Source organism: Mesoplodon bidens (genome assembly GCF_964165515.1).
Source record: "Mesoplodon bidens genome assembly, chromosome: 16".
Classification (NCBI taxonomy): domain Eukaryota; kingdom Metazoa; phylum Chordata; class Mammalia; order Artiodactyla; family Ziphiidae; genus Mesoplodon; species Mesoplodon bidens.
Genome location: NC_138173.1, coordinates 29721065 through 29733511, shown reverse-complemented (window position 1 = coordinate 29733511; position 12447 = coordinate 29721065). Strand labels below are relative to the sequence as shown.

General features: G+C 38.6%; 1 protein-coding gene and 1 pseudogene across 5 annotated transcripts in view; both read left to right on the top strand.

The window, feature by feature from the left end:
- The window catches only part of RMDN1 (regulator of microtubule dynamics 1), a 36239-nt gene that overhangs the window by 5775 nt on the left and 18017 nt on the right, over positions 1 to 12447 (top strand). For 2 of the 4 annotated variants that reach the window (XM_081258364.1, XM_081258363.1), the window contains exons 2-3: positions 7305 to 7450; positions 9170 to 9287. In XM_081258364.1, coding sequence (XP_081114490.1) covers positions 7427 to 7450; positions 9170 to 9287 — 142 coding nt within the window. In that variant the 5' untranslated portion in view covers positions 7305 to 7426. The remainder of the gene's footprint in view (positions 1 to 7304; positions 7451 to 9169; positions 9288 to 12447) is intronic. The other 2 variants (XM_081258362.1, XM_081258365.1) reach the window with 1 other exon arrangement.
- LOC308629994 (L-lactate dehydrogenase A-like 6A) lies at positions 10401 to 12411 on the top strand (annotated as a pseudogene). Its single transcript has one exon. The product of its transcript is annotated as an L-lactate dehydrogenase A-like 6A (transcript).

Here is a 12447-nt window from a genome sequence, read left to right as displayed (position 1 = left end):
TTTTATTGATCATTTCTCTTGTCTTTTTAGTCTGTATTTCATTTGTTCCCCCTCTGATTTTAGTTATTTCCTTCCCTCTGCTAATTTTGGGTTTTGTTTGTTTTTCTTTTTTTTTTTCCAGCTCCTTGAGGTGTTAAGTGAGTTGTTTAATTGAAATCTTTCATGTTTGTTAACATAGGCATTTATCACTATGAACTTCCCTCTTAGAACTGCTTTTGCTACATCCTGCAGGTTTTGGTATGCTGTATTGCCATTTTCAGTTTTTTCAAGGTGTTTTTTCTTAAATTTCTCTTCATTTCTTCTTTGAAGCATTGGTTGTACAGTAGCATGTTGTTTAATCTTCATATATATGTGAATTTTCTTCTTGTAATTGATTTCTAGTTTCATATCATTGTGGTTAGAAAAAATGCGTGATATGATTTTAATCTTCCTAAGTTTATTAAGACTTATTTTGTGACCTAACATTATGATCTGTCCTGGAGAATGTTTCATGTACGTGTGTATATTCTGTTGCTTTGGGATGGAATGTTCTATATATGCCCATTAAGTCCATCTGTTGTTTGAGGCCAGTGTTTCCTTATTGATTTTCTTTCTGGATGATCTATCCATTGATGAAAGTGGGGTATTGAAGTCCCTTACTACTATTGTATTGCCATCTATTTCTGTCTTTAGGTCTGTTGATAATTGCTTTATATATTTAGGTGCTCCTATGTTGGATGCATATTTACAAACGTTATATCATCTTGTTGGATTTAGCCCTTTATCGTCATATAATGACATTCTTTGTTTCTTATTACAGTCTTTGTCTTAATGTCTGTTTTGTCTGACACAGCTACCCCAACTTCCTTTTGTTTTCCATTTGCATGGAATATTTTTTCCATCCCTTCATTCTTCATTTTCAGTCTCTGTGTGTCCTTAAAGCTGAATTGTTTTCATTGTAGGCAGCATATAGTTGAGTCTGTTTTTTTCTTTTCTTTTCTTTTTTAATCCATTCAACCACTCTGTGTCTTTTGGTTGGAGAATTTGGTCCATTTACATTTAAAGTAATTACTGATAGGTATGGATTTACTATTGCCGTTTTGTTAATTGTTTTTTGGTTGTTTTGTAATTCTTTTGTTCCTTTCCTCTGCTTTTGCTCTCTTCCTTTGTGATTTGTTCATTTTCTGAAGTGGAATGCTTATTCTTTTTCTCTTTGGTGTATCTCCTATAGTTTTATTTTTTAAATTAATTTATTTTCTTTTATTTATTTTTGGTTGTGTCAGGTCTTTGTTGCTGTGCATGGGCTTTCTCTAGTTGTGGCGAGCACGGGCTACTCTTTGTTGCAGTACACAGGCTTCTTATTGCGGTGGCTTTCTTGTTATAGAGCATGGGCTCTAGGCATGCGGGCTTCAGTAGTTGTGGCACGCCGGCTCAGTAGTTGTGGCTCGCAGGCTCTAGAGTGCAGGCTCACTAGTTGTAGCGCACGGGTTTAGTTGCTCTGCGGCATGTGGGATCTTCCCAGACCAGGGCTTGAACCCGTGTTCCATGCATTGGCAGGCAGATTCTTAACCACTGTGCCACCAGAGAAGCCCCTCCTATAGGTGTTTGCTTTGTGGTTACCGTGAGGCTTACATAAAACATCTTAGAGTTTTAACAATCTACTTTAAGTTGATAGCAACTAAAATTTGAATGCTTTCTAAAGCTGTATGTTTTTACTTCTCCCTTCCCCCCACATTTTATGTTTTTGATGTTGCAGTTTATTTCTTTTTATTTTGTGTGTCTGTTAACAAATTATTTTTACTACTAGCTTTATAGTCAATTAACTCACCACCTTTACAACATTAGATTTTCCCAATTTTCATATGTATTTACCTTTACTGGTGAGATTTGTACTTTCATATGTTTTCCTGTTACTAATCAGCACCCTTTCATTTCAAATTAAGGAAGTCCCTTTAAGGTTTCTTGTAAGACCATTCTAGTGATGATAAACTTCTTTAGGTTTTGCTTGTCTGGAAAACTGTTAATCTCTCCTTCAATTCTGAAGGACAACTTTACCAGGTAGAGTGTTCTTAGTTGGCAGTTTTTCCTTTCAGGACTTTAAATATATTGTGCCCAGCTCCCTTCTGGCCTGCAAAGTTTCTGCTGAAATATCTGCTGATAAGTCTTGGGGTGGGAGGGAAATCCCTTGTAGGTAACACGTTGCTTTTCTCTTGCTGCTTTTAAGGTTCCCTGCTTGTCTTGACTCTTTAATTTTCATGTGTCTTGGTGTGGGTCTCTTTGGATTCATCTTTTTTTTTTAATTCTCTGGGCTTCCTGGATCTGGATGTCTGTTTTCTTCCCTGGATTAGGGAAGTTTTCAGCCACTGTTTCTTCAAATAAGTTTTCTGCCCCTTTCTCTTCTCCTTCTGGGACATCTATAATACAAATATTGCTTTGTTTGATGTTGTCCCTTAAGTCCCTTAAGCTATCTTCACTCTTCTTTATTCTTTTTTTTTCGTTTGTGCTGCTCTGATTGGATGAGTTCCATTGCCCTGTCTTCAAGTTCACTGATCCCTTCTTCCACTTCTTCTAGTCTGCTGTTGAACTGCTCTGTTGTATTTTTCATTTCAGTTATTGTATTCTTCAGCTCTATGATTTCTGTTTGGTACTTTCTTATATATTCTGTCCCTTTGTTGAAATTCTCACTTTGTTCATCATTCTTCCTCTGAGCTCAGTGAGCATCTTTTTGGATTATTTTGAGCACTTTATCAGGTAAATCACTGGTTTCCATTTTATTAAGGTCTTTTTCTGAGGTTTTATAATTGGAAAGGATTGTAATTGGCCCCTAATATGTGTATTTAATTAGTGACCTTCCATTTAGGCCTAGCTATGAAGATAAGCTAATAGGCCTCTATCACAGAAGGCCTGGAGGTGCATTTCAGTCTGTTTTCTCTGTACAGTAAGTCCCCTACATACAAACAAGTTCTGTTCCGAGAGCACATTCATCAGTTCAGTTTGTTCGTAAGTCCACCAAACTTAGCCTAGGTATCCAGCTAACACAATCGGCTACATAGTACCGTACTGTGATAGATTTATAATACTTTTCACACAAATAATACATAAAAAACAAACACAAAAAATAAAACATTTTTAATCTTACACTATAGTACCTTGAAAAATACAGTAGTACAGTACAGCAGCTGGCATACAGGGGCTGGCATCGAGTGAACAGGCAGGAATAGTTACTGACTGGAGGAGGGAGAGGAGTGGGAGATGGTAGAGCTGAAGGATCATCAGCAACAGGAGATGGAGGGCAAGCTGCAGTTTCACTCATGCCTGCCATTGATGGCACATGTTCTGGTTCCTTGCTGGATACAATTCTATCTACCCTTTTGAAAAAATTATCCAGTGATGTCTGGGTAGTAGCTCTTTTTTTCTCATCATAAATGACACGGTAGCACTGGATTGCATTCTGAATGGCTGCTGCAACCTTTGTGTACCGTTCTGTGTTCGGGTCCTGTGCCTCAAAAGCTAACAGTGACTCCTCAAATAAAGGAAATCCCCTTGCCATTCCCTGCATCGTGAATCTCTTTTGTTCTTCAGTTACTTCTTCTTCCTCTTGTCTTTCTTTGTCCTTCCTCTGGGCCTCCAATTCCATCAGGTCTTCATTAGTAAGCTCCTTGTGTTGCACAGCAAGGAGTTCAGTGAAATTGTCCTCTTGCAGATCTAGCTCCAGCTTCTCACTGAGAGTGACTAAGTTGCTGAAGACCTCTTTGGACTCCTCATCCACCTTCTCAAATCCATGAACAAACTGTGGGCAAAGTTCTTCCAAACCCCATTCACGGTGACGGCCATAACCTCATGCCAAGCAAAGTCAGTATTTTTTATGGCCTTGTAGATGTTATAGTCCTTCCAAAATTGTCACAAGGTTGTTCCTGATTGATCATGCACCTTTACTGCCTGACAAAAAGTGTGACGTAGATAATGTTTCTTGAAAGTCGCTGTAACTCCCTGGTCCACAGGTTGGAAGAGTGATGTCGTATTTGGTGGCAGATACACTACTTTGACTTTGGGATGAAAGTCACCCGTGAATGGGGGGTGGCCTGGAGCATTGTTGAACAACAGAAGAATGTTGAATGGGACATCCTTCTCCAAGCAATATTCCTCTACCTCCAGGATAAAGGGTGGAAAAACAAATCCTGGAAAATGGCCTGTGTAACCTAGACTTTGGGGTTACTTTTCCATACAACAGGAAGAGAGCCCTTGGCTATATTTTTAAGGGCTCTTGGGTTCTCTGAATGATAAACTAAGAGAGGCTTCAGCTTCATATCACTGGAAGCATTGCCACCAAACAACAGAGTTAGCCTATCCTTTGTTGCTTTACAATCTGGCATCAACTTTTCCTCCTTACTGATGTAATTTTGGTCTGGTAGTCCTGTCTCATCCACATTAAAAACCTGCTAGGGTAAATATGTACCTTCATCAGTAATTTCTCAAAGCATTTCAGGAAATTCCTGGGCAGCTACCGTATCTGCACCCTCTGCCTCGCCACTTACTTTTATGTTGTGAAAGTTGGCTCTAGACTTGAGCCGATGAAACCAGCCATGGCTGGCATTAAAAGATGTGCCCTCTTGTTATTTGCCATGTTTCTTCTTCAAGGCTTCATAAAGGCTTTTACATTTCTTTTGAATCAGCATTAAGCTTAATGAGACTCTGCGCTGATGCTGATCCTGCGTCCACACACTGAGAAGTTTCTCCATCTCCTCCATCACTTTTCCACACTTCTTCAATATTCTTGTTGACATTATCGGCACAGTGGACTTCACATGTTCCACGATCTTGTCCTCGTTCTTCAGAATTGTGCCAGTGGTTGAACCATTCGGGTTATAAGAATGAGTGACGTCTACAATTTTTTTGCCTTGCTCCACTCTCTCAATTATTTTCACTTTTGTTTCCATTGTTATCGCTTGACGCTTCTTAGCAGTACCAGCTGCATCACTGCTGCTTTTACACTTGCTTCTGGACATCCTGGGCTTGAAATAAAGATCCTGTACTACTGTATGTGTACAGTACTGTATAGTAAAGTACACAAAAGCACAACCACTTGTAGAGGATGCCCACACATGACAATGTATGCCAGACATGTGAACTAACTTATGTGATTGGACATGAGAAAGCATGTTTGAATCTTTGAAAGTTCTCAACTTGAATGTTCGTATGTAGGGAACATAGTGTACTGTGCCCTGTGGGGGTGGGGAGTTAGCCACTTTAGAACTGTTTTTCTGTTTGTTACAGTTCTGTGAAACTCATGAACATAAGCCTCATTGGCCACCAGAGTCAAGCGAACGGGGGGTGTCCCCTGGTGGCAGCTGCAAAAACCGGAGTACCAAAAGTATGCACAAATGCTTTTGGGGGAGATACTGGTTACCTGAAGTATGGCAAAGCAAGAGTGCTTTGATAGTGCCCACCCTCTGAGATCTCTAGAAATGATTACTGTGTGTTAAATTAGATACCTGCTCCTCTGGCTGAAGATAAGATAAGCAAATAAGTGTCTTTCACAGAAAGTCTGGGTGCTTTTCAGTTGACTGTCTCTGTGCTGGTCTCTGGGATGGATGAGTTTGCATGAGCGCTTAAAGAATTGTTTCTCAGGGCTTCCCTGGTGGCGCACTGGTTGAGAGTCTGCCTGCCGATGCAGGGGACTCGGGTTCGTGCCCCGGTCCGGGAAGATCCCACATGCCGCGGAGCGGCTGGGCCCGTGAGCCATGGCCGCTGAGCCTGCGCGTCCGGAGCCTGTGCTCCTCAACGGGAGAGGCCACAACAGTGAGAGGCCTGTGTTCCACAAAACAAACACACAAACAAAAGAATTGTTTCTCAGTTTGCTATAGCCTTGTGGGTCTCATGGACACAAGCTCCATTGGCTTTCTAAGTTAGATGTTTTGGGGTTCACCTCTCAGGTACAAGTCTTTAAAGTTGGGGTGCCCAGTGTGAGGTTCAAGCCCTTCGTTCCTCAGGGAGAAGCTCAGGGTTGTGAGTTCGCTCCCAATACTGGGTCTCCACACCAAAGGTGGGTTTACAGGAAAATTTTGTCTCAGCCTCTCCTACCTGTTTTGATGTGGGTTTTTCCTCCGTTGTCTGATGTGGAGGAGTCACTCAGCTAGTTTGAGGGTTTCTTTCAGAGGAAATTGTTGTATATGTAGCTGTAGATTTGGTGTGTCTGTGGGAGGAGGTGTGTTCAGCTTCCTCCTATGTTGTCATCTTGAACCAGCACCCATTGGGGACCATTTTAGAGGCTGCCTACCACAACTAGACTCTGAAAACCTTGTAGACCATGTTAAATATTTTTTTATTTTATTCTAAAGGTTATAGGAAATCATGAAAGAGTTTTAAACAGAGAATTCATAAGATCAGATTTGAGTTAAAAAATAACTTTTTCTAGTGTCAAGAATAGATAGGCTAGAGTGGATGCTGGAAACCGAATAAAAGATCATCACTATAGGACAGGTGAGATAATGTGGTGGTTTGAACTTTAGTGGTAGCCATGGAAATGGAAATAAAAGGATATTAATGATGTAAACTAAGGGGACCTGAAAGATAGCTTTGATGTGGGAGTTCAAAGGAAGAAGTCAAGGATGATTCTCCATTTTCTGGCTACTCCAGCAGTGTGGATGGTGGTGCTATTTCCTGGGATAGGACCAAAGAAAACAATTTGGAGGGATAAAGGAGGAGGTGAGTTATCTTTTGGGGTAATTAAGGTGAATATGATGAGATAGCCAAGTTAACATGTGGAATAGACAGTAGTTTGATAGGTCTGATTTTTACCTTCTGATGCCTGGGCTGGAGATCGAGATTCAGGAGACTTTAGCATATGGTTGTAAATGATGCCATGGTAGAAGTTGAAAGTACAGTTGACCCCTGAACAATGCAGGGGTTAAGGGTGCTGACCCCCCCAAGCAGTCGAAAATCTGCTTATAACTTTACAGTCCTCTGTATCTGTGGGTTCAACTGTTTAGTACTATAGTACATATTTATTGAAGAATATCCACATATAAGTGGACCCGCACAGCTTAAACCTGTGTTGTTGGAGGGTCAAATGTATTTAATAGTAAGGTGAGAAGAAGGCCTATCACAGAGGAATTCCAACATTTAAGAGGAGGAGGAGCTGGCAAGAAGTTAGAAAAACCAGGAGATGGTGGTGACACATTCCTTTACATCTAGTGATGAGTTTGTATATTTGAATGCCTTTTAGCTTAAAATCATTATAATCAGTGTTGACGAAAAGACATATCTAAGAGATAGCTTGCTTCTTTTGTTCAACAAATTTTTCTTTCAACAAATTTTTTTTTCAGAATTCATTGTATGGAAGGCATTGTGCTGAGTAATGGCTAATGTACAAGGTGAATACCATGAAGGGGAAAACTGAGTGAAGTGGACTTGAGGGAAGCAATAGCTGTTTTGGCTGATACTTGAGATGCCTGTTATACTTCATGTGGAGGTAAATGTTGTTTAGGCAGCAGGATATATGATTCTGAAGTTAAGTGGAGACCTCTGGGCTTTTTAAAGTTTGCGTGTTTTTGGCATGTTGATGGTATTTAAAGCCATGAAACAAAATGAGATCACCAAAATGATATGTATAGAGAAACGAAGGTCTGGGATTAAACCCAGGACACACCTGGGCAGTGAGGTTTTGGAGATGAAGAACCAACAAAAGAGAAGGAGCAGTTATTGAAATAGGAGTAAATTCAAGAGAGTAGTATTACAAAAGCTAAGTGAAGAGTGCTTCAAGAGTGAGAGAACACAGCAAGTACTGAGGAAAGGGGTTGGATGAATTATAAAAAAACGAGGAAATTTGGGGGATTGATGGATATGTTCATTATCTTGATTGTGGTGATAGTTTTACGGGTTTACATGTATCTTAACACATGGTACACATTATGAATATGCAGTTTATTTTATGTCACATATCTCAATAAAGTGATATTTTAAAAATTTCTTATATTAACCATCCATTTATGTTTTTTTTTTTTTTTTTAAAAGAGGGAGTGAACAGCTGTCAAATGCTGTTGATAGATCAAGTAAGATGAGAGTTTACTAGGAAGTAGCATCCTTGGTTGCCTTAACTAGAATACCATCAGTGGAGTTGTGGGGATAAAAGTGATTTGTGTGAGTTCAAGAGAAAATGGGAAGAGAGGAAGTGGAGACAGAGCTCTAGACAACTTTTTGAAAGAGTTTTGCTGAAAAGAGAATTTGGAAAATGAGACTGAAGGGAGATGTGAAGTCAAAAGGAAGCTTTTTGTTTGTTTGTTTGTTTGTTTGTTTGCGGTATGCGGGCCTCTCACTGTTGTGGCCACTCCCGTTGCGGAGCACAGGCTCCGGACGCGCAGGCTCAGCGGCCATGGCTCACGGGCTCAGCCACTCCTCGGCATGTGGGATCTTCCCGGACCGGAGCACAAACCTGTGTCCCCTGTATCGGCAGACGGACTCTCAACCACTGCGCCACCAGGGAAGCCCTGTTTTGTTTTTAAGAAGGGAACAATTACAGCTTACAAAGATAGTATAGCTTGTTTTTATACAGATGGGAATAAATTGACAGAAAGGAAAAAATTGATGCTATGTGAAAAAAAGGGAAGAATTGCTGCAGTGATATCCATATACTCCTTTGCCATTGGTCTTGAGAATTCTGGCCATAATTATGAAAATTAATTTCTAAATCTGTTTTGATATGCTCTTTATTTTATTCATGGTTTATTTTAAAACTGGGTTTCATGGATCACTTTTGAAGTTAGCTTTATTTAAAGCCATGTATATTTTTTATGTGTAATTACCATATTTGATATCTTTAATCTTGTCTGTTCTTAAGGTTGATATTATATTGGTGTCTCTTATTTTATTTCAAGAAATTATAATATCCATGCTTCCTCAAATAAAATGTAGATCTTCCAGTCCAGCACTTATCAGCATAACTGTGATTGTTACATAAGCTACCACTATCAGCTGTTGTTAAGAATCTTTTCTGAGCAGGATATGCTCTCCCTATAAAATAATTATGTGAAATAGTTTCACTGAAGAATTTGACAAAGTAAATTTTGAGCTTCCAATACTCTTAGGATTGATTGTCTTGGGGGTAGGAGAAAATTGATGTAATCTTTGCTTGGGATAGCAGTTTCTTCAAATTTTCTAAGTTTGTTAACCCTGACCATAATTCTTTCCATAGGTGATGGGAAACCCTGGAGCTTTCAAAAGAAGTCTTTTATTCTCTGCCTTGTCTTATTTGGGTTTTGAAACTTATCAAGTCATTTCCCAGGCTGCTGTGGTTCATGCGGCAGCCAAAGGTAAGCCTAAGGTAAACATCAGGAACACTTAGAGTTGTTTGTGTTTGTTATATTTTGTTAATAACATTATTTTTGAATAGATAATGCAACTAACATGTTAGAGGCTAGATTATTTTCTGCTTTTCTCTACTTGTCTCTACTTGTCTATATGTCTCTACTGTGGACAGACAGATATATATATGTGTGTATATATATATATATCAGACTGACAACTAGAGAAAAGCAGAAAATAATCTAGCCTCTAATATGTTAGTTGCATTATCTATTCAAATATATAAAATGTCTTCTAGCAGCTAGAGCTCCTTCAGTGAGAAACACTCAATTAATACTTTATAGTTTTATAGGACCCTTGGGCTAAGAATTTTTTTATATTTTTAAAGGGTGGAGGGGTTGTGGGGCTGGGGGGGAAGAATATACCACAGAGACCATATCTGGCCCACAAAGAATATTTGCTCTTAAAATATTTACTCTCTGGATCTTTATAGAAAAAGTTTGTCAACCTCTATTTTTTAAAATATTTATTTATTTATGTATTTATTTATGTATTTATTTGGCTGTGCCTACTTTATAATGATACAATGATTCTTTTGCTTCTTTAATGCCGAGGTGTTAATTCTTCTTGATGTAGTTAAGAAAAGTCCAGTTACTTGGAGATAAAAACATTTTATTTATAAACAGAATGCAATTTGGTACTAAATATCAAATAAATGGCTGAAAAATAGAAAAATTCCATCAAATTTTTTATTTTTTAATTTAGAAAACTATAGATATATAAACATAAAATAAGACTTGCCATATTTAAAAAATTAAATTTAGTTAAACCAGTTGTGTATGTAGGCAGAGCCAAAATTCAGTCTATTAGAGAAAAACTTTTAATTTATGAGTTAATAAGCCTTTTTGTTTTTTTACAGTCCTCACTTTTTAACTATCAAGAAGGTACTTGGGAAAAAAGAGATTTTATTTTGAATAGATGTTCTTATTAAAGTTCTAGTAGATGAAGAATTTGAGATTAATTAAAGAGTACTAGTTATTTGTTGATTTCATTTGCCCATGACTATTCTCATATTTTAAAAAAAGCAGATACTTGAATTGCTACGTTTTTGTTTTATCTTTTCTTTCGTTTAATATATCATTTATTTTCATGAAAGACAAAGTAGAGGACTTGGTTTTGTCACTGGCTCAATGACATATTTTGGCAAATACTTAAAACTCAGCTTTTTAAAGCTCCCTAGACTTTTCATCATAACTTTAACTCTCATAGCAACCTTGTAAAGTAGTTAGGAGAAGCTATATTTTCACATTACAATATTAATTTTTTTAAAGCATCCTTGAGAGACGTGCCCAGTGGTTGCACTTTTAAGATTTTTGTGTGTGTGTGCCCCATTATATTAATTTTTGTAAAGAAGCTCAAAAAGTTAAACTTCTTCAAAGTACCAGAGCAGAGACCTTACCTATTTCTTTTCATGTCTATCACACTTAGTTTCAGTGAGCTTTAGCACCATTACAGAAATGAGTGCAAAGTTTTAGGGCTTCCCTAAGGAACAAAATATGGCACTTTGAAAGGCAAAGTCAAAATTATTTATAGCCTTAATGATCATAGTTGGTTTTTTCAGAAGTATCCTAATGACAGAAAATTACTGCATATTTGGTAAATTAAAAATAACATTTTAAGGTGCTAGGCCCCTGTGAGGCCTGCATGATCTGGGGTGTGACCTTGCGCAGCCACAGTAGTACAGGGCAAGGGGGAGTGTCAAACCGTCAACTGTTTCCTGACTTTGTACTTCAAGGTACTTTGATGTGGCTTTCCTCCATTTTCTTCCTCCACCTCTTGAATGAATGGCCATGAACTGGGCTACAGGAGTCCTGTGGATCACCAAGTGGGTAGGCTTCCTTGCCCAGAGATTGCTCTGTGTCCCAGCCAGACTCACACATCCTGCTGAGCAATGGCTGACCCTTCACTCCCGTTTCCAAGATGGCTACTGTCAAGTGTGAACTTATTAAGAATTTCACTTCAGAGGAAACCGTTCATCACAATAAGATCTCCATTATAGGAAGTGGATTGGTTGTCATGGCCTGTGCTAATAGCATCTTATTAAAAGGCTTGAGTGATGAACTTGCCTTTGTGGATGTTGATGAAGGCAAACTGAAGGGTGAGACAGTGGCTCTTCAGCATGGCAGCCCTTTCATGAAAATGACAAATATTGTTTCCAGCAAAGATTACCTTGTCACTGCAAACTCCAACCTAGTGATTATCATAGCAGGTGCATACCCAAGAAAAAGAGAAACACATTTTGATGTAGTCAAGTAAAATGTGCCCATCTTTAAATTAATGATTTCTAGTATTACCCAGTGTAGTCCTGGCTGCAAACTGATATTTGCTTCCAATCCAGTGGATGGATATCTTAATTACGTAGCTTGGAAGTTGAGTGCCTTTCCCAAAAACCATGTTACTGGAAGTGGCTGTAATCTGAAGTCTACCCATTTCCATTTCTTCATTGGGCAAAGGCTTGCTATCCACTCTGAAAGCTGTCATAGATGGATCCTTGGTAAATGCGGAGACTTAAGTGTACCTGTGTGGAGTGAAGTTAACATTGCCGTGTCCCTTTGAAGGATCTAAACTCAGATACAGGAACAGATAAAGATCCTGAACAGTGGAAAAATGTCCACAAAGAAATGATTACCTATGGCTATGAAATGGTTAAAAGGAAAGTTTATATTAATTGGGCCATTGGCCTAACTTTAGCTGATTTAACAGAAAGCATTTTTAAGAGTCTTAGGAGAGTTTCCACCATAAGTAAGGACCTCTATGGAATAAATGAAGTGTTCCTTAGTGTTCCTTGTATTCTGGGAGAGAATGGTATTGCACACCTTACAAAGATAAAGCTGACCCCTGAAGAGGAGGCCCGTTTGAAAAAGAGTGCAGAAAAACTTTGGGAAATTCAGAAGGAGCTCATGCTTTAAAGTTGTTAAAGCTACCATTCTGAAGTTATTGAAGAGATAGTAGTTATAGGATTGTTTAACAAACTTGAATAAACCTGAATTCGTAAAAGTTGGAAAAAGGAAATGGGGTATAGTGACTCCCCTGTTTATTTAGCCCTCCAGCTTTTTATTTAGCATCCAGATGCCGGATGATACTTATATTTTTTTGTTTTTACTATTC